Source organism: Hemiscyllium ocellatum, chromosome 4, assembly GCF_020745735.1.
Source record: "Hemiscyllium ocellatum isolate sHemOce1 chromosome 4, sHemOce1.pat.X.cur, whole genome shotgun sequence".
In the NCBI taxonomy this organism is placed as follows: Eukaryota; Metazoa; Chordata; class Chondrichthyes; order Orectolobiformes; family Hemiscylliidae; genus Hemiscyllium; species Hemiscyllium ocellatum.
This window is the reverse complement of record NC_083404.1, coordinates 137887389-137909614: the sequence shown is the minus strand read 5'-3', so window position 1 is coordinate 137909614 and position 22226 is coordinate 137887389. Positions and strand designations below refer to the sequence as shown.

The window sequence follows — 22226 nt, the reverse complement described above, 5'->3', positions numbered from 1 at the left end:
TATGTTGTGAAAGACTTTCAACGGGTAACTGGTTCAATAAGACCGTAAGACCATAAGACATAGGAGCGGAAGTAAGGCCATTCAGCCCATCGAGTCCACTCATGGCTGAAGGGCATTTCAACTCCACTTACCTGCATTCTCCCCGTAGCCCTTAATTCCTTGTGACATCAAGAATTTATCAATCTCTGCCTTGAAGACATTTAGCGTCCCGGCCTCCACTGCACTCTGCGGCAATGAATTCCACAGGCCCATCACTCTCTGGCTGAAGAAATGTCTCCGCATCTCTGTTCTGAATTGACCCCCTCTAATTCTAAGGCTGTGTCCATGGGTCCTAGTCCCCTCGCCTAACGGAAACAATTTCCTAGTGTCCACCCTTTCCAAGCCATGTATTATCTTGTAAGTTTCTATTAAGTCTCCCCTTAATCTTCTAAACTCCAATGAATACAATCCCAGGATCCTCAGCCGTTCCTCGTATGTTAGGCCTACCATTCCAGGGATCATCCGTGTGAATCTCCGCTGGACATGCTCCAGTGCCGGTATGTCCTTCCTGAGGTGTGGGAACCAAAAGTGGACACAGTACTCCAAATGGGGCCTAACCAGAGCTTTATAAAGTCTCAGTAGCACAATGGTGCTTTTATATTCCAACCTTCTTGAGATAAATGACAACATGGCATTCGCTTTCTTAATCACGGACTTAACCTGTATGTTTACCTTGAAAAAATCCTCGACTAGCACTCCCTTTGATGAATCCAAAATGATTCATCACCATCCGTAAAGTTTCACTGGTAACGAGGCAGTTAGAAAGTCATTGGGTCAAGGAACCTTTCCATCACTACATAATATCATCACATTCTTCAAAATAAACTTACTTCTAAATATCTGAGTGAACTGGATAAAAGGGAATCCACCCACCAACTGACTCAAGTATGACCTGTAGGAGATCACTCCTGCCTCACAGCACCAGGCACCCAGCTTCCTGGTGAAGGCCTTATATGCCTGAAAAATCAACTCTCCGGCTCCTCGGGTGTGGCCTGACCTGTTGTGCTTTTCCAACACCACACTTTTCGACCCAAGTTCAATTCCAGCCTCAGGTGGCTGTCTGTGTAGAGTTTGCATGTTCTCCCCGGGTCTGTGTAGATTTCCTCCGGGTGCTCCAGTTTCCTCCCACAGTCCAAAGATGAGCAGGTTAGGGTGGATTGGCCACGGGAAATTGCCCAGAGTGCACACTAGATGGATTAGAGCTGAAAATGGAAGAAGGGCTTATGCCCGAAACGTCGAATCTCCTGTTTCTTGGATGCTGCCTGACCTGAAGCGCTTTTCCAGCAACACATTTTCAGCTCTGATACTCCAGCATCTGCAGACCACACTTTTTCCCAGACTAGATGGATTAGCCATGGTAAATGCAGGGTTAGAGATTGGGTGGGATGCTCTTCAGCGTGGACTCGATGGGCCTAATGGCCTGCTTCCACACTGTCGGGATTCAATGACTTCATCCTTTTGTGTCACCTTCCTGAAATATTCTAAAAATAATTGCATCATTTTTATGACAGATTTGGTAGAGATTTTTTAAACCATGAGGGGACTGGTTAGAGTTGATAGGGAGAAGCCATTCCAACTCATAAAGGAAACAAGACTTAAAGAGAACTGCAGATGAAGCAAGGGTGAACTCTTCCTCAAGTAAAAAGTGAGGTCTGCAGATGCTGGAGATCAGAGCTGAAAATGTGTTGCTGGTTAAAGCACAGCAGGTCAGGCAGCATCCAAGGATGAAGGGCTCTGGCCCGAAACGTCGAATTTCCTGTTCCTTGGATGCTGCCTAACCTGCTGTGCTTTAACCAGCAACACATTTTCAGCTCTGAACTCTTCCTCACCCAGCTTGCAGTTAGGTGTGGAATGCACTGCCTGGGAATGTGGGGGAGGCAGGTTCACTTGAGGCATTGAAGAGGGGTATTGGATGGGTATTTGGATAGAAATGGTGAGCAGGGAGATGGGGAAAAGGCAGGAACCTGGCACTAGGGGATTGAACTAGTGCAGGCATGATCGGCTGAATGGTTCCTCCTGCACCATTCTGAGATTCTGTGAATGAATAATTTCTCTAACAGTTGGCACAGAGATACATGGTACCACGTATTTACAGCAGGTCTGTTTCCTTTAGAGAAATTACACTCACACTCAAGAGTTTGCAATCCTCGTCTCTGCTTTCCACTCCCTTTACTAGTCATACAGATGACAGAAGTTCTTTTGTGACATCTTTTTCCATCTTATCCTCATTTTTATCCATGGCAATGATTTCAGAACCTCCAGGTTTGATGACCAAGTCCTCGTATTCAACAGCTTGGCTCCTGTTGTCCTCTGCCTCAATGCATTTCTCGCCGGGAGGTTGTATAGGCTTAAGAATGTCCTTAAGATAGTTCTTCAGTTCTTTGTCTGGGCAGAAGAGATATTCATACAAGGCGGCAGCAAGGATTCCACCCATCATCGGGCCCACCCAGTACACCTGTAGGTAAGGAGGAAAGTGGAATAACACAATGAGAAAGGTAGAGACATTGAACCTCAAACATAGGGGTGGGGCATTGGGCTTGGGTTGGATTATAAGACTGAAGAGTGATCGGAATTCAAATATATAGAAGAGACTCAGTGGTTAGCACTGCTGCCTCACAGCGCCAGGGACCCAGGTTTGATTCCACCCTCGGACGACTGTCTGTGTGGAGTTTGCACATCCTCCCCATGTCTGTGTGGGTTTCTTCTGGGTGCTCCGGTTTCCTCCCACAATCCAAAGATGTGCAGGTTAGGGTGGATTGGCCATGGGAAGTTGCCCCATAGTGTCCAGGCATGTGCAGGCTAGGTGGGTTAGCCATGGGAAATGTGGGGTTATTGGGTGGATCTGGGTGGGATGCTCCTCTTCAGAGGGTCAGTACAGACTTGATGGGCTGAATCGCCTCTTTCTGTACTGTAGGGACCCCTAGGCTGGAAAATCTTGAATATGGGCTCAGTCTCAGAATAAGAGTCCAGCCTTTTAGCACTGAGATGAGGAGGAACCTTTTCACTCAGAGGATATTGAGTTTTTGAAATTCTCTGTCCCAGAGGGCTGTGGATGCTCGATTCTGGAATCACTAGATGTTTGTGTGTCAAAGTAAAATCACCACAGTCCTGCTCTCTCATTAGACAGAGGCAACTGGCAGTATTTTATCCTGAGACACACCATGCCACAGGGGACCTACACAGCATATTCAGCCAGTGCAGGAATTGAATCGATGTTGTTAGCATCTCTTGTGTATTGGAGAATCCAGCCAACTGAGCTAACTGCAGATTTTAAGGGAATTAAGACATAAGGTGGAAATGGAGAAGGTCAGGTTGAGGACATTGTTTTGCCATGCTTATTGAATGGTGGAGTTGGAAAGACTAAACTGCCTGCACCAACTCATCGTTATCTTAAGCAGATAGATGTGGAGCTGGGTGAGCACAGCAGGTCAGACAGCATCTGAGGAGCAAGAAGGTCAACGTTTCGGGCAGAATCCCTTCATCCGGACTGCTCCCCATCTGCTGTGCTCTTCCAGCTTCACATCCATTGACTCTGACGTCCAACATCTGCAGTCCTTACTGTCTTGTATTGTTTTAAGCTCTAACAGGTTTAGGCCACACTGCCTACTGGAAGCCTTTGGCAGCTGATAATGTCTAATGTGGGAGGGAAGTGGATGTCACTCTGTTCATGGCTCGCTATGACACTAGATGGACAAAAAAATACAAGGAGGAATTTATTTACAAAGTCAGTTGCTGCGGTCTGAAGTGCAATGTCTGAAATGACGGTGGAAGCACATTTAGGAACCATTATGGAGAAGATAGAAATTGAATGGGAAAATGTGTTAGGCTACGAGAGTGGTCAGAACATAGTTTACAGCCCCTTTGACCCACGACCACTTCCATCTAGAAGGACAAGGGCAACAGGTAGACAGGAACATTGCCACATGCAAGTTCCCCTCCAAGACACTCACCATCCTGGCTTGGAAATCTAACTCCATTCCTTCAGAGTCACTGGGTCATAATCCTGGAATTCCCTCCCTCAGTGCATTGTGGACTGCAGTGGTTCTAGAAGTTGTCTCACCACCGCCTTCTCAAAGGGCAATAGAGATGCCTGGCCCAGCCCACCATATCCCATGAGTGAATAACTCTTTAAAAATCTTGGTATCAATACATCACTGAAGGAGGCCATACAGCCCATTGAGTCTGGGCAATGTGCCAATTTGACCTGCAATTGGAAAAATTTGTAATTGCATTATTGCTATTAATGACGAGTGATTAATAATTACCCAATGGTTTTCCCATTTCCCTGTAATAACTGCAGGTCCAAATGATCGAGCAGGGTTCATACTCGCTCCCGTGTAGTTAACCTGGAGCACAGGAAGACAAGTCAGCAGGAACTCTGAGGTATATAAGCAGCTTGCAATCAATCCCAATTGATTAAAAGGTGGTTCAACATACTTACTGCAAACAGGTGCCCAATGACCACGGACAGACCAATGGCTAAAGCTGTTGAGCCTTTGAGGTCATCACGCTTAGAATCACATGTAGCAAAGATGGTGAACACCAGCTGGAATGTAATAAACAGCTCGACCAATAGACCATGTCCTGCCGAAAGCTTCCTGTTTATCTGCAACATCAAGAAGACGTTTTGTCAGCTACTCCGGGGTTTAGAGTGTATTAGTTTTAAGGCTTGGTTTGCTTAACCTAACCATTTTCAGAGACTTTTTAACAAATGCCTGAACACCGTTGACCTAACAGGGCCGAGAGGTCACTTTGTGACATTATCTTTGAAGGAAGCTATCTTGTGCTGGCATGCTAATTATCTCAACACAAACAAACTGAACTCTCAGTCAGAGCCAGCAACAGATGCTCGACTTCAAAGGTACCTCAAGGGGCTTTACTCAAAGGATAAGTAATTAATTGCCAGTAATGAACAAAGATTGTATTGTTATTCATTTTCAGTAATTACACTAACTCTGCATTTTCAATATTGGAAGGTAGGAACCAGGAGCAGGGGTAGGCCACTCAGCCCTGCGAGCCTGCATCACCGTTCAAGGTGATCACAGCTCATCATCCAACTCAGTCCCTTGTTCCCACTTTCCCCACATCCCCTTTGGTCATTTTAGCTCAAAGAACGGTATCCAACTCCTTTTCAGATGTAGAGCTCAATGTGGATGTCCAAAATGGACAGGAATCCTCTTGCTTGTTTGAGACATAACACACTCAGCAATGTTTTTACATGTTTGTTCAATGTGGGCATCATTGGCCAGGCCAGCATTTAGTGCCCATCCCTAATTGCCCAGAGGACAATGAAGAGTCACCCTACTGCTGTGGGCTTTTACAGTTTTTGTTGAATATGTAAATTCTGATGAGTAATTCAGTAAGTGCAGTGTTCTATATGATTGTATTCAGTGACGTTTGACATTATTCACAAACTCACTGCCCTAGCCTTGCTTGGCGGTTTATTTCTGAAGCAACTAGAGAAAACATTGCTTAAGGGATTAATTCTAAACTTTCAATGAGGAAAGCTCAACCAAAATGAACTAATTTAAATTATCTATACCCCACTTAAACTTCACAATCATAGAGTGATAGAGTCGTAGAGATGTACAACACAGAAACAGTCCCTTCAGTCCAACCCGTCCATGCTGACCAGATATCCCAACCCAATCTAGTCCCACCTGCCAGCACCCGGCCCATATCCCTCCAAACCCGTCCTATTCATATACTCATCCAAATACCTTTATGTCAAATTGCTTGTTCTGTTTTACAGGATTTGACAAGGGTTAGTAATCCAGAGAGGCAGGCGATCGCTCTGGGGAAATGGGTTCAAATCCTGTCACAGCAGCAACTGGTGGAAATTAAATTCAATTCATAAATCTGGAATTGAAAGCTAGTCTCTATGAGCATGAAGCAACCTTCGATTGTTGGGAAAACTCATCGGGTTCACTGAAGTCTTTTAGGGGAAGAAATCTTCCAACTGGGCCTGGCCTATGTGTGATTCCAGAACCTGAGCAATGTGTTTTAACATTGAGAACAGGCGATTCGGCCCTTCAAATCTGCTTCACCTTTAAACATGATTATGGTTAATCCTCTATCTCAATATCCTAATCCTGTTCCTCCCCAAATCCATTGACGACTTTAAAATCTAAATATTTATCAATCACACTTACTTGTGGCCTCTATTCCTGATGCCCGAGATGTCGATTTTCCTGCTCCTCGAATGCTGCCTGACCTGCTGAGCTTTTCCAGCACCACTCTAATCTAGAATCTGCTTTTCAGCATCTGCAGTCCTTGTTTTTACCTTACTCTTAATGTCCCTAATGATCAAGCAAGATCCTGAAATCAAGGACAATTCGAAATGGGTAGAAAGAGTCAAATCCCAGGGGAAAACAAGTTACGTTCACACATAATGAACCTCTCGTCCAACAATGGACCAGATCTTTTATTTGAGGACCATCGCGACACATCAGGCTTAGAAATCTTTTCTGCTCTTACTGCCTACTATCAGTGTGTTGGAAGGACTGTCCCTTTACTTATCAGTTGATTTGGTGTGTCAGAAACATCCTATCAACTCCTGAAGTGGTCTTGAACCTGAAGATATTAGCTCAGGAGCAGGCTCATCACCAAGAGAGAATCTAACCATTGCCTCTCAATATTCAATAGCATTACCATCACCGAATCCCTTTCTGTCAACATCATGGGGTTATTATTGACCAGAAACTGAACTGAACTCACCATATAAATAGGTAAAAACAATGACTGCAGATGCTGGAACCCAGAGTTTAGATTAGAGTGGTGCTGGAAAAGCACAGCGGTTCAGACAGCAACCGAGGCGCAGTAGTAGTAGTAGTAGTATAAATACTACACCATACAAATACAATGGCTACAAGAGTAGGTCAGAGGCTATGAATACTGCAGCGAGTAACTCATCTGACTCCCCAAAGCCTGTCCACCATCTACAAGGCACAAGTCAGGAGTGTGATGGAATACTCCCCACTTGCCTGGATGGGGGCAGCTCTAACAACACTCAAGAAATTTGTCACCCTCCAGGACAAAGCAGCCACTTGATTGGCCCCACATTCACAAATACCCACTCCCTCCACCCCCGATACTCAGTAGCAGCAGGGTGTATTACCTACAAGATGCACTGCAGAAATTCACCAAAGATCCTCAGACAGCACCTTCCAAACCCATGACCACTTCCATCCAGAAGGGTAAGGGCAGCAGATACATGGGAACACCATCCCCTGCAAACTCCCTCCGCCACTCACCATTCCTTCACAGTCACTGGGTCAAAATCCAGGAATTCCCTCCCTAAGGGCATTGTGGGTCTACCTACAGCACATGGACTGCAGCGGGTCAATAGGGCAGCTCACCCCCACCTTCTCAAGGTTCCTCCCAGATCGTCTCAACTCCTTCTATGCTTGCTTTGAGCAGAATTTCTGTGAAGAGGTAACACCTATCCCTGGGGTGGGGGTGTCCAGAACGAGAGGGCATAGGTTTAAGGTGAGAGGGGAAAGATATAAAAGATACCTAATGGGCAACTTTTTATTACGTGTATGGAATGAGCTGCCAGAGGAAGTGGTGGAGACTGGTACAATTGCAACATTTAAGAGGCATTCGGATGGGTATATGAATAGGAAGGGTTTGGAGGGAGGTGGGCCGGGTGCTGTCAGGTGGGACTAGATTCAGTTGGGATATCTGGTCGGCATGAAGGGGTTGGACTGAAGGGTCTGTTTCCATACTGTACATCTCGATGACTCTAAGTCCTGACAAACCTATCCCAACAGTCACTGCATCAGAGGTCAGATCAGTTTTTCTACGTGTGAATCCAAGGAAAGCGATGGGACCAGGTGGAGTACCAGGCCGTGCATTCAGAGCATGCGTAAATCAACTGGCAGAGGTCTTCGCGGACATCTCCAACCTCTCCCTGCAGCAGGCCACTGTCCCTGCCTGTTTCAAGGGGCCAACATCATCCCTGTGCCTAAGAAGGCTCATGCAGCATGTCTCAATGACGACCGCCCAGTGGCTCTAACTTTGGTGGTCATGAAGGTGCTTTGAAAAGCTGGTCATGGCATTAATCAACTCCAGCCTCCTCGCTACTCTTGACCCATTCCAATTTGCCTACCAGACCAACAGATCCACGTCAGATGCCATATCCCTTGCCCTTCACTCCTCCCTAGAAAACCTTGACACCAACAACAGCTAAGTAAGAATCCTACTCATTGCCTAGAGTTCAGTCTTCAACGCTATTATCCCCTCGAGACTGATTACTAAACTTAGTGATCTCAGACTTAGCCCCACTCTCTGTAACTGGATCCTCAGTTTCCTGACCCACAGGCCGCAATCAGTGAAGATTGAGGACATTATTTCAGCCTCACTAACACTCAACACTGGAGTCCCCCAGGGGTGAGTACTCAGTCCCCTGCTGTACTCACTGTATACCCATGACTGTGTCACCAAATACCAGACTAATGTCATTTACTAGTTCGCTGATGACACCACCATAGTCGGTCGAATCTCAGAGGCAACGAAACAGACTACAGACGGGAGGTGGAAGACCTGGAAAAATGGTGCACTGAGAACAACCTAGCTCTCAATGCCGGCAAAACCAAGGAACTCATTATTGACTTTCTGAGGGATGTTACTCATGCCCCCCTACACATTAACAGCACAGAGGTGGAACGAGTGGAGAGTATCAAGCTCCTGGAAGTGGTCATCCACAACAGGCTTTCTTGGACTCTTCATGTGGACGCACTGGTTACAAAGGCCCAACAACGTCTCTCCTTCCTCAGGCAGCTGAGGAAATTTGGCGTGACGGTGAATACCCTTACCAACTTTTATAGGTGCACCATTGAGAGCATTCTGTCTGGATGTATCACTACCTGGGATGGCAACTGTACCATTCAAGATTGGAGACAGTTACAGAGAGTGGGGAACACAAAGGCCAACCTCCCATCTACAGAATCCATCTACCAGGCCCGCTGTCAAGGAAAGGCCACCAGCATTCTCAAAGATCCATCCCACCCTGGCAATGCTTTTCTATAACCTCTACCATCGGGGAGAAGGTACAGAAGCCTGAACACACGCACCAGCCGGTTTCGTAACAGTTTCTACCCTACTGTTGTTAGGATACTGAATGGACTCACAAACTCTTAACATTCGCCTGTCCCTGTGTTTTTGTTTTTGCTGCTGTTTACCTATTATTTACTATCTATACTACTTAACTCTGTGATCTGTCTGTATTGCTCACAAGACAAACCTTTTCACCGTGCCTCAGTACACGTGACAATAAATTCAATTCAATTCAATTCAAGGGGGTAACTAGGGACGGGCAATACATGGTGGCTCAGTTAGCAATGCCCACATTTATGCATCAATATATGAAAAAACAAAAAGCAATTTCAAATGTTATCTTTCTGGTTTGGAAAATGAAAGTATGAATTAATTGCTGTCATAACCTTAGCAAATCCCAAAGCATCTTGGAGGCAAATATACTCTTGATCAATCAGAGAATCGAGGATTACAGGGAAAAGGCAGGAAAGTGGGTGTGAGGAATGTTGGATCAGCCAGACTCCATTGAAGAGTTGAACAGGCTTGAGAGACTGAATGGCCTAGCCCTGCTCCTATTTCTTATGGTCACCCTTCTGAAGTACAGTCACTGCACTCATTGGATCTAGGAATACCAGAATGTAGGAATTGCACAGTGAGATCCCACAAACAACATTATGACACTGAGATAATAGTTTGTTTTACTCATTTTGGTTGGTGGGTGATCCTGGGCCAAGATCCTCAGAGACATTGCTCTGCTCTGTAAAACAGAGGCTATTGTTCAATTGAAAGCATGGAGGGTGCAGAGTCAACAATGTGGAACGCGCTCTGTACTATCCTGCCTGGGGCAAATTGCTTGGGGCTAGAGTGTTCCCCACCGAGTCACAGCTGAGTCTGTTACCAGCACGGTTGGTAATGATGGCGTCCTGATCTACCCCCATCACTGCCCATTCAGCTGGTTGCCCTCTGAATTTGATTTACCTTGGTTGCTCCCAGTTCACCCGCAACTTGGGATGGCGTGATCAGGTAGAGGATCCCAGCACCAGACATGGCACCCAGGCACTGCCCAATGATGTAGAAGATTCCCTTGGCCAGGCTTAGCTTCCTTGTGCACACCATGGCAGCAGTTACCACTGGGTTCACATGACCCCCACTGATGTGACCAAAGCACTGCACCATGGTCGCGATGCTAAGTCCGAAACAGAGAGCGATGAGGACAATGTCCAAAGGTGCATTTTCATCTCCCCAGGAGATCGTAGAGCCCAAGCCGAGAAGAACGAAGATGAGTGTTGCCAGAAACTCCCCAGAAACTGCTCTCCAAAACTGTTGTGTCCATATTCCTTTGAAAGCCGTCATAGCTGCCTGACACCTACACAGTGCTGAGGACTTACTGAAAGGAGCAAAGGATAAGGAAAAGTTAGTACTTTGAGAACATCAGACCATATGACCTGGAAGCAGAAGTAGGCCATTCAGCCCCAGAGGAGAAAGTGAGGACTGCAGATGCTGGAGATCAGAGCTGAAACTGTGTTGCTGGAAAAGCGCAGCAGGTCAGGCAGCATCCAAGGAGCAGGAGAATCGACATTTCGGGTATAAGCCCTTCTTCAGGATTCCTGAAGAATTCCTGAAGATTCAGCCCCGCATTCAGCCCACAGAGTCTACCATCCCATTCAATGAGACTATGGCTGATTTGATCACCCTCATACCCACCTTCCAGCCTTTTCCCCATTATCCTCCATTCCCTTCCTGATTAAAAATCTGTTTAGGTCAGCCTTGAATGTACTTAATGACCGGGTCTCGAAAGCCATCCATGGTGAAATCTGATTTCAATAAAATCTCGAATAAAAATCTGGTCTAATGATGAGCATGTGATCATTGTCAATTGTCATAAAAACCCATCTGGCTCACTAACGTCCTTTAGGAAAATAAATCCACCGTATTTACCTGTTCTGGTCTGTTAGCAAGAACCCCAAACCCGGTGACCAGGAGAATTCATTTTTAACGCAGCAAGTTATGATCTACAATGCATTGTCTGACCAGGAGGTGGAGGCAGATTCAATTTCCAAAAGTAAAGTTTCAGATTTAGGTTTAGACTTTATTCACACTGACGCACAGGAAGGCAGTGAAACGTTTCCAATGTCGCCACACACGGCGCAATCTTAGATACAAGTGCCTAGGTACCAAACCTTCAGAGCGAGGTGGAAAGAAATAAGGAGTCATGTTAAAGATTATAGTCACTGACTGAAAAAGGGGAAATGTTCAGGACAATGGAAGAAACATTGGAGGAGTGGGACCAATTCGAAAGCTCCTTCAAACAGCCAACACGGACAAGAAGGGCTGAAAGGCCTCCTGCTATGCTATATTGTTCTGTGATTCCCTAAAGACGCCAGTGAATTCCACAGACCTTGATTGTGAACTTGTTCCTGTCCAGTGGTGAATAGCACTCCTTGTCAAACGTAGGTCCCATGAAGAGTGCTCAATGTTGAAGTAAGGCCCACAGCACATAACTGAGTTCCAGCCTACACCACCTCCTAACAGTAACCAAAACCTGCATTCCCATAGCACCTTTCAATGTAGTAAAGCCAGATTGTCACAGGAGTGTCATCAGCAAAAATGTGACACCCAGCCTCAAGGGGTCAGGTGTCAAAACAACACGACGGCTGGAGGAGGAGCGCCTCATCTTCCGCCTGGGAACCCTCCAACCACAAGGTATGAATTCAGATTTCTCCAGTTTCCTCATTTCCCCTCCCCCCACCTTGTCTCAGTCGGTTCCCTCAACTCAGCACCGCCCTCCTAACCTGCAATCTTCTTCCTGACCTCTCCGCCCCCACCCCACTCCGGCCTATCACCCTCACCTTGACCTCCTTCCACCTATCCCACCTCCATCGCCCCTCCCCCAAGTCCCTCCTCCCTACCTTTTATCTTAGTCTGCCTGGCTACTCTCTCTCATTCCTGATGAAGGGCTTATGCTCGAAACGTCGAATTCCCTATTCCTGAGATGCTGCCTGGCCTGCTGTGCTTTGACCAGCAACACATTTTCAGCTGTAATCTCCAGCATCTGCAGACCTCATTTTTTTAGTCAAAACATTTGGGCAAGGAGGGAGGTCCTTTGGAGTATTTTAAAGGAGGCAAGCAAGACTACCAGTAAACAGTTATTGATGCCTGGAAAGGTTTGGCATGCTTTTAATACTTTCAGACAGAGGTAGAAACAATGAAGTTTTATGTTGTACCTTTTGTGAATAATACTTTTCACAAGAGTTAAACCTTTTGAAGAGAGAATGAGACAAAAATTAGGAAGGGGAACATTTGCTGGACTGCTTGAACTAGCAGGAGCTTTAGAAGTGATTGGATCGCACCAGAAAGAAAAGGGCTGAAGGGCTTTTGGATGAGCTGCATAGTTTTACAAACCATTTGTATTGCTGATTGCTCTGATGTGCTTGTAATTTTTAACTGACGGAATAAGATTCTTGTTACTAAAATGGAGTTAATATTTCTTAACTGAGTCCTTTTATTGTTTGGCCATTGAGTAGGGTAGTTGTTGAGGGTGAGGGAGTTCAAAACTAGAGGACTTTGTTTAAGGTGAGAGGGAAAAGATATAAAAGGGACCTGAGAGGCAACTGTTTCACACAGAGGGTGGTACGTGTATGGAATGAGCTGCCAGAGGATGTGGTGGAGGCTGGTACAATTACAACATTTAAGAGGCATTTGGATGGGTATATGAATAGGAAGGGTTTGGAGGGACATGGGCCGGTGTATTCCTGAGATGCTGCCTGGCCTGCTGTGCTTTGACCAGCAACACATTTGCAGCTGGCAGGTGGGACTAGATTAGTTTAGGATATCTGGTCGGCATGGACGGGTTGGTTTGATGACTCGATGACTATATTGTTAAATCTTCTCATGCCATCGTTCCCCCCCCCACCCCCCCCTCCAATCTCACAACCTTGTTCTCAACTGTGGTCTTCTTGACTGGTTCCCGGGATGGACACTTCTGTGATGAGGACAGATTGAAAATGTTGGGACTCTTCGTGAGAGGAGAAGAGCAAGAGGAGATGTGATAGAGGTTTTCAGAGTTTTTCAGTTAAAAATAAACAAGCCCATCAGAGCAATCAGCAATACAAATGGGTTTGTAGAATTATGCAGTTTGGCCCATCGTTCTGGTGTTATTCAATCATTCCGGAAGCTCCGAGATATTCCACGCAGTCCAGCAATGTTCCCCTCCCTCAGTCCCTTCTCCAAAGCTTCAACGCTTGTGAAAAAGTTAATCATGAAAGACAGAACGTTAAAGCTTTTGCAAAAGGAGCAAAATACGAGGTGAGGAATAAATGTGAATACTTAGGCTCTGGAGTGCACTACCGGGAAATGTGGTAGGGGGCAGCTTCAACTGAGGCTTTCTAGAGGGGCATTGGATGGTTATTTAACATTGCGGGGAAGAGGCAGGGATTTGGCACTAAGTCAAAATGTTCAGAGAGCCCGTGCAGGCACGATGGACTGAATGGCCTCCTCCTGCAGTATAGCCAATCTATGACTCTGTGATCTCCAGTCCTGGTCTGGTTTGTAAGACCAATCCTATTGCTCCATTATTGACAGTTGTGTCTTCAGCTGCCTGTAAACTAAACTCTGGAACTTGCTCTCTCTCTCTCTCCCACTTTCCAACTTTAGCTCCATACCTTAAAACCTGTCCCTTTGATTAAGCTTTTGGTCATCTGCCTTACTGTCTCCTTAAATGGGGTAGGGCCAAATTTTAATCAACTTCCTGTGAGAGCCCTAGGATGTTTTATGATATTAAAAACCAGTAGGATCAACGCAGTCCCACTCTCTCATCAGAGAGAGATGACTAGCGTTGTTTGATCAGATGGTCATGTCATCTCAGGTAAGGGGAGAACATAAAGATGGAGAGCCCTTTCTAGTAACCTCAGCCAGTATGGGAATTGAACCCATGCTAGTGGCATTACAAACCAGCCATTCAAATAACTGAATGCCCCGGCCGACCCATTGTCTCAGCCTGCTCCTGCCCCACCGAACTCATCTCCGCATACCTCGACACGGTTCTGTCCCCTTTAGTCCAAGAACTCCCCACCTACGTTCGGGACACCACCCACGCCCTCCACCTCCTCCAGGATTTTCGCTTCCCCGGTCCCCAACGCCTTATTTTCACGATGGACATCCAGTCCCTGTACACCTCCATCCCCCATCACGAAGGACTCAAAGCCCTCCGCTTCTTCCTTTCCCGCCGCACCAACCAGTACCCTTCCACTGACACCCTCCTTCGACTGACTGAACTGGTCCTCACCCTGAATAACTTCTCTTTTCAATCCTCCCACTTCCTCCAAACTAAAGGAGTTGCCATGGGCACCCGCTTGGGCCCTAGCTATGCCTGTCTCTTCGTAGGATATGTGGAACAGTCCATCTTCCGCAACTACACCGGCACCACCCCCCACCTTTTCCTCCGCTACATCGATGACTGTATCGGCGCTGCCTCGTGCTCCCACGAGGAGGTTAAACAGTTCATCAACTTTACCAACATCTTCCATCCCGACCTCAAATTCACCTGGACTGTCTCAGACTCCTCCCTCCCCTTCCTAGACCTTTCCATTTCTATCTCAGGCGACCGACTCAACACAGACATCTACTATAAACCAACTGACTCCCACAGCTATCTGGACTACACCTCCTCCCACCCTACCCCCTGTAAGAACTCCATCCCATATTCCCAATTCCTTCGTCTCCGCCGCATCTGCTCCCAGGAGGACCAGTTCCAACACCGCACAGCCCAGATGGCCTCCTTCTTCAAGGACCGCAGATTCCCCCCAAACGTGATCGACAATGCCCTCCACCGCATCTCCTCCACTTCCCGCTCCTCCGCCCTTGAGCCCCGCTCCTCCAACTGCCACCAAGACAGAACCCCACTGGTTCTCACCTACCACCCCACCAACCTCCGCATACAACGTATCATCCGCCGTCATTTCCGCCACCTCCAAACGGACCCCACCACCAGGGATATATTTCCCTTCCCTCCCCTATCAGCGTTCCGCAAAGACCACTCCCTTCGTGACTCCCTCGTCAGGTCCACACCCCCCACCAACCCAACCTCCACTCCCGGCACCTTCCCCTGCAACCGCAGGAAATGTAAAACTTACGCTCACACCTCCTCCCTCACTTCCCTCCAAGGCCCCAAGGGATCCTTCCATATCCGCCACAAGTTCACCTGTACCTCCACACACATCATCTATTGCATCCGCTGCACCCGATGTGGCCTCCTCTATATTGGGGAGACGGGCCGCTTACTTGCGGAACGCTTCAGAGAACACCTCTGGGACGCCCGGACCAACCAACCCAACCACCCCGTGGCTCAACACTTTAACTCTCCCTCCCACTCCACTGAGGACATGCAGGTCCTTGGACTCCTCCACCGGCAAAACATAACAACACGACGGCTGGAGGAGGAGCGCCTTATCTTCCGCCTGGGAACCCTCCAACCACTAGGGATGAACTCAGATTTCTCCAGTTTCCTCATTTCCCCTCCCCCCACCTTGTCTCAGTCGGTTCCCTCAACTCAGCACCGCCCTCCTAACCTGCAATCTTCTTCCTGACCTCTCCGCCCCCACCCCACTCCGGCCTATCACCCTCACCTTGACCTCCTTCCACCTACCACATCTCCATCGCCCCTCCCCCAAGTCCCTCCTCCCTACCTTTTATCTTAGCCTGCTTGGCACACTCTCCTCATTCCTGATGAAGGGCTTATGCCCGAAACTTCGAATTTCCTGTTCCTTGGATGCTGCCTAACCTGCTGTGCTTTAACCAGCAACACATTTTCAACAAACATTCAACTAACTGAGCTAACCAACCCCAAATGTTCACACTGCTATAAAAATGCAGATTGTTATTGAAAGGAAGTTGGAACAGTCAGGTCTGTTTCTGTGCTGAATGACTGTGTGGATGAATTTTAACCAATTGGCAATTGATTTCACTCAAAGCCTTCCCAGACTTGCATTAATGAACCACCCATGGACAGACTGTCCTATGAGGAGAGGGTGAGTAGGTTGGGCTTGTACTCACCGGAGTTTAGAAGAATGAGAGATGACCTTATTGAAACATACGTGATTCTTATGGGACTTGACAGGGGCTATGTGGAAAGGTTACTTCCCCTCATGGGAGGGTCTAGGACCAGAGAAAATAATCCCAGAATAAAGGGTCACACATTTAAGACAGGAGGAACTTTTTCTCTAAGGGGAGAGTGAATCTGTGGAATCCTATGCCACAGACATGAAAGAACAACACAGAGACCTGTGTCCCATCACCAAGTCCCCCTTTATTCACACGCGGAGAGTCCTTGACTCTGATCCAGCTCCCTCAGAGCCAACTCTCAGAGTGAGCAAAACCTCTGACACTCCTGTTTCTATCTGTCAGCCAGGGCTCCCTGATTGGACCAGATTAACAACCCCAATCAGGGAACTCAGATTCTATGAGGTCCACCTGGCTGACCTCGATACCATCACTACAAGAGGGCTGTTGAGGCTGGGGCGTTAAGTATATTCAAGGCTGAGACAGACAGGTTTTTAATCAGTGAGGGGAGTCGAGGGTGATGGGGAAAAGGCAAGAAAGTGGAGTTGAGGATGATCAGATCAGCCATGACCCCATTGAATGAAAGAGCAGACTCAATGGGCTGAATGACCTACTTTTACTCCTCAGTCTGACAGTGTGGCAATGAAATCAGTAAACCCACAGTTCTGGACATTAACAACACACGACATGCCTCACTGGTCTAACTTCAAACTAACAAATTTACATTGTAAAATGATTTTGGGATATAAGCTATTATCAATATTTGAGCATCCCACCCACAACCCATTTGCTAAACATGAACATTAATTCAACATGCCTGCTTTCAGTTTAATATAACTTGCCATTATTCAATCACTGAATAATATCATGTTGCCTTGCCACTTCTGAAAGTTGCTTCCAATTTTAAAACCCATTGAATTTACAGTGACTTATTTCAAAGTTATATTCCTTTCTTTCTCACAAAATTTATTTGTGAGACCTGACAGATCTCAGACTTGATCTGTATTAAGTTTTCAAAGTTCTACTAAATACCTTGCAGTCGATAGATACACAGATGTTACAGGAGGCAGAGACTGGACCGAGTGCTGGGATTGAGATTCCGGCTTGATTCCTGTGTGCGGGCAATGCATTGTACTCAGCAGTCCCAGCAGCTCTCTTTAATAGCAGCCTGACGGTGGGGTAGAGAGAGAAAGAGAGAGAGAGAGAGAGCCATCCCACGTCTGGAACAGGGTAATACCAGAATAACTAGGGTAGATCACTGGTAGTTCTGCCCCAGGTCCAACACAGTCTGACCTAATGCTACTCTGCCTTAAATAACAAATGCTTAAATAACAGACCAGCAAATACCACACACACGCACACACATACATACATATTTATAGACACAACCTCATAATCACTTACATTCACATATACAAGCGCACACACACTCACAGACTCACAAGTTCACACACACACGCTCACATTCACACACAGACACACGAGTTCATACACATGCATTCATGCACACAAACACACACATTCTCGCACACACACACATTCACACATAGACTCACAACCACATACATACATATACACACACATTCACACAGAGATACACACTCAGACACACATTTACACACACACACACAGAGACTCACGAGCTCGTATAAACACATTCACACACATACACACATACGCTCTCCGACACCTATTCTCTCAAACACACACACATTCACACATATAAACACATAGACTCATGAGCTTACAAACACACGTTCATGCCTACACACGCACACATTCTCACACACACACTCTCATTCACACACACTCATTCACACATATTCACACACACATTCACACACAAGACTCACAAGCTCATACACACACACACACACACAAATGCACACGCACTCAGACTGACACACAAACAGTGTCACAGATTGTTTCATTGCAGAAGGGAGGGCATTCAGCCCGCCATGCCTGTACTGGCTCTTCAGAGCAGCATCATTACTTAGTGTGGTGAATGTGCAGAATTCACCAGTCCAGAGTGCAGTGGATGCTGGGACACTTAGGGAGGAATTAGACAGGTTTTTAATTAGTAATAGGTTTAAGGATTATGGGAAATAGGCAGGAAAGTGGCGATGAGATCAGCTGTGATCGTATCAAATGGCAGAGCGACATTGAGGGGCTGAGTAGCCGCCTCCTGCTCCTAGTTTTTCTGATCTTTAATGAAAAAGAAATGGACTAGTTGTATCTTCTAAACAGCTTACTATGACCACCCATTTTCTTTGCTGTCTTGGGAGTTAGGAAATTGGAATCCTGCATTCCCCCACCACCAGCAGCTCATACCTCCAGGAGGATAATGATAGCAGGTATGGGCAGAGACATTGGGCTCACATTCCCAAAATCAGGTAAGGAACACAACCCGTGTTCCCCTAATCCACTACACAATTACAAGCCCTACAGTGGGGCCTCCAGATGCAGGGTTAAAAATGTTACTAACTGAGCCAGTGCTGAAGACACTTCAGGTCAGTGACTGCAATTGTTTGAGGTGTGGTATTAACCTCAGGCCCTATTTTCTCCATCAGCTTGTTGCAAATGAAGGGGTGCTATCCCCAGTGTGCAGGTCAATATCCATCCCATAAAATGGCCAAAGATGTGCAGGTTAGGGTGGATTGGTCATGGAAGTGCAGGCTAGCCATGGGGAATGCAGGGTTACAGGGATAGGGTGAGGGCGTGGGCCCTGGTGGGATCGGTGTGGACTCGATGGGCTGAATGGCCTGCTTCCACGCAGTAAGGATTCTGTGGTTCCATGTGATCAGGTCATCGTCACATTGCTGTTTGTGAAAGCTCACTGCGTGTTCTGTTCCCCAGCTTCCAGCAGGGGCTACCCCTCAGGGACTGGGACAGGCTGGATTTACTCAACGCCCTGTCAAAATGAAATTCCTTTTATGTCATTTATCACTTACAGAAGCAAGCCATCAAATCATTGGGTTTCTGTCTTGGAAAATCACCAGTGTATTTCACCTTAGCAATGGAGAGAGGCTGGATACACTCAGGATGCTCTGTTAGGTTGAGGGGGAACCTGAGAGAAGGTTGTAAGGTTATGAGGGGCATAGACAGGGGTGGGGGAATAGAAAGCAATTATTCCCCTTAGTCAAAGGGTCAATAACGAGGGGACATGATTTTAAAGTGGAAGGCAGGAGGTTTTAGAGAGGATTTGATGAAAGGTGTTTCACCCAGAGGGTGATGGAGCTTTGGAATGCCTTGCCTGGGAGGTGAGGAAATCTCACAAACTTTAAAAAGTACTTTGATGAACATTTGAAGTACAAAAACATTTAAGGCTGTGGGTTTAATGCGAGTATTGGGATTAGTGTAGCTAGTGGTATATGTTTGTGGGACAGACTTGATGGGCTAGAGGGCCTCTTTCTGCTCTGTATGTATGTTTTATGGAGAGGATACCTGAAGGATCCTGAGGAGACGCCACTGGGCAGATGCTAAGATGGTGTTTTTTTCTTGCATTAAAAAATTGCTGGAGAAACTCAACAGTTCTGGCAGCATCTGTGGAGAGAAAGTAGAATTAACATTTCGAATCCAGTGCCCCATCAATCAACGATGCAGTGATGGTGTGAGGAAAGCTCTTATGTATTATTGTTGTTTGCAACCCAGTGAGTATGGGTTTTAGTTTCCCAGTTCTGTGAGGTGTCTGACTTGTTCTTTTTAAAAGTTCAGAAAGTTATTTGGACAGTGAGTTCAAAACTGCATTTGCAAGATGACGTGGTTTTAGCTAAATGACCGGCAAATGAACTGGGAGATTATCATGAAGGTGTTTGATGACTTGAGATAGATGGATAGATAGATAGATAGATAGATAGAAAGCTGGATAGATAGATGATAGATATTTAGATAGATAGATAGATAGATAGATTGAAAGAAAGTTGGATAACTAGATAGATGGATAGGTATGGAGAGAGAGTGGTATGAAGTAAGTTCATGTTTAGAGAAAAGGCCATTGATCAGACGTGCTGTTGTTCACAGTTAACGTGCACCCAAGAGTGGGGAAAACTTCCGAGAGTTTGGAAGCCCGTGAGAAGAAAGTTCCTGAAGCAGAAAATTGTGGGTGGTCCGGAGAGGAAGACGCCCATAAAGCTGTTGAACACGTGCTTAGGGAACCCATGTTATGTAATAGTGAGCTGAATTAGCAGCTGTTTAAAGGGTTTTAGGGAGATAGAGTAACTAAAGAAAGCAGCTTTTCCTGAATGCACAATAGACATTTGCTGTAAGGGAGCTGATTACAGCCGTGCCTTGCTGAGCAAGAAGACTTACCGTGGAGATGGGGCTGAGTACTTATTGAATCTGACTGTTTGTAAAGGCATTGCTGGGGTAAAGGAGATTAACCCCTTCCTTCCAATGTTTGCAATGAGATAATTCCAATAGTTCTTGTATAATGTAGATTGTGGAGCTGGAGAAGATTACAGAGGTGGGGAAAGAGGTGATGGGAACATGGAGGGATTTGGAAACAAAAGGGTGAGCATTTCGAAATGGAGGCGTTGCTAGTTTGGGAGCTAGTGTGGGTCAGCGAGCATTGGGATGATTTAAATTGGTGTGAGTTAAATTCAGTCAGGTGAAAGTGAGGTCTGCAGATGCTAGAGATTAGAGTCAAGATTAAAGTGGCGCTGGAAAAGCACAGCAGGTCAGGCAGCATCCGAGGAGCAGGAGAATCGACGTTTTGGACAAGAGCCCCTCATCAGAAATCCGTCCGATTCAGTCAGCAGAGTTTTGGATGAGGTCAAGTTGAACAAATGGGTACTATTAATGTCAAACTTCAAAACCTTAAATAGATATTCCTTCAGGATATTGAAACAGAAAGAAGCTACGACTTGCTGGTGGTTCAGGTTAGACCCAACATATGGAGAAAGTGAGGCCTGCAGATGCTGGAGATCAGAGTCGAGAGTGTGGTGCTGGAAAAGCACAGCAGGTCAGGCAGCATCCGAGGAGCAGGAAAACCGACATCTCGAGCATAAGCCCTTCATCAGGAAATCTAACACATGGTTATTCAATTCTAACAAGGCAAGGGGATCAGATAGAGCAGAAGCCCAGGACAAAAGGGGTGGTGAATACGGTTGAGAGGAAAATGTAAAATGGGTGCAAGTTATGATATAGAGGGGTGAAAATGGGTCATCTCAGCTCAGATGCAAGTAAAATGGAGGACAAACATCATGGCAATGTCATAAACCTATTAATCATCATCTAAAACAGATAAGAGACCTTCCCTCAGAAGCTATGTGCTTCAATGTCACAGACTGCCCACGATTTGTTTTAAAAGTTCTATTCATTCATGGGACGTGGGCGTCACTGATAAGGTTGGCATTTGGTGTCCTTCCTGAGTTGACTTTGAGAAAGTGGTGGTGAGCTGTCTGCTCCAACTGCTGCTGTCCGTGTGGACAACAGATAATTGTTTGATATAAAATATACCAGACCGTTCCACAAGACCATGTTGTAAAAGCTAATGGGAAGGCTTAATGCTGGAGACTGCATTAAACTCCACCCATCCTGATGATGTCATTCAGGCTTGGGTGGGAACGACACAGGATATTTTAGGATCTGAATTAAAAACAGAAAAGGCTGGAGAATCTCGACAGGTCTGGCAGCATTTGTGGATAGAGACAGAGACAGAGTTAATGTTTTGAGTGCTATCTTTTTGAGATTTTAGGATCCTGTAAGTTGAAGACCTCTGACCACAGTTCTCCTCATAGTCTGAGTAACAATGTATATATCGTCTTACATTTTATTAGGAATTAAATAAATGCATTGGACACAGGATTGAGAAGGATTAACCAGATTAGTACCTAGAATGACAAGCAGGAGGCTGGGAGAACACAGCAAGCCAGGCAGCATCAATAGCTGGAATGAGCAATTTATCTTGTGAGACAGGTTGGACAGACTAGGCTTTTCACTGGAACCCTGCATTTCCCATCACTAATCCAGCGAGCCTGCACGTTCCTTGACACTATGGGCTGATTCCCCATGGCCAATCCATTTAACTGCACATCTGTGGACTATGGGAAGAAATCAGAGAACCCAGAGGAATCTGCTGACATTTCACTAGTGAT

At 46.2% G+C, this 22226-nt stretch overlaps 1 protein-coding gene across 1 annotated transcript; it reads right to left on the bottom strand.

Annotated features, from left to right (window-relative positions):
• Nucleotides 1-1856: 1856 nt before the first annotated feature.
• Nucleotides 1857-10446, bottom strand: aqp4 (aquaporin 4). The gene is made up of 4 exons (XM_060824536.1): nt 10054-10446; nt 4481-4645; nt 4305-4385; nt 1857-2494 (listed from the first exon to the last, which is right to left on the bottom strand). The coding sequence occupies exons 1-4, from the start codon at nt 10426-10428 to the stop codon at nt 2216-2218; spliced, it is 900 nt and encodes a 299-aa protein (XP_060680519.1). The 5' UTR covers nt 10429-10446; the 3' UTR covers nt 1857-2215.
• Between the last annotated feature and the right edge of the window lie 11780 nt (nt 10447-22226).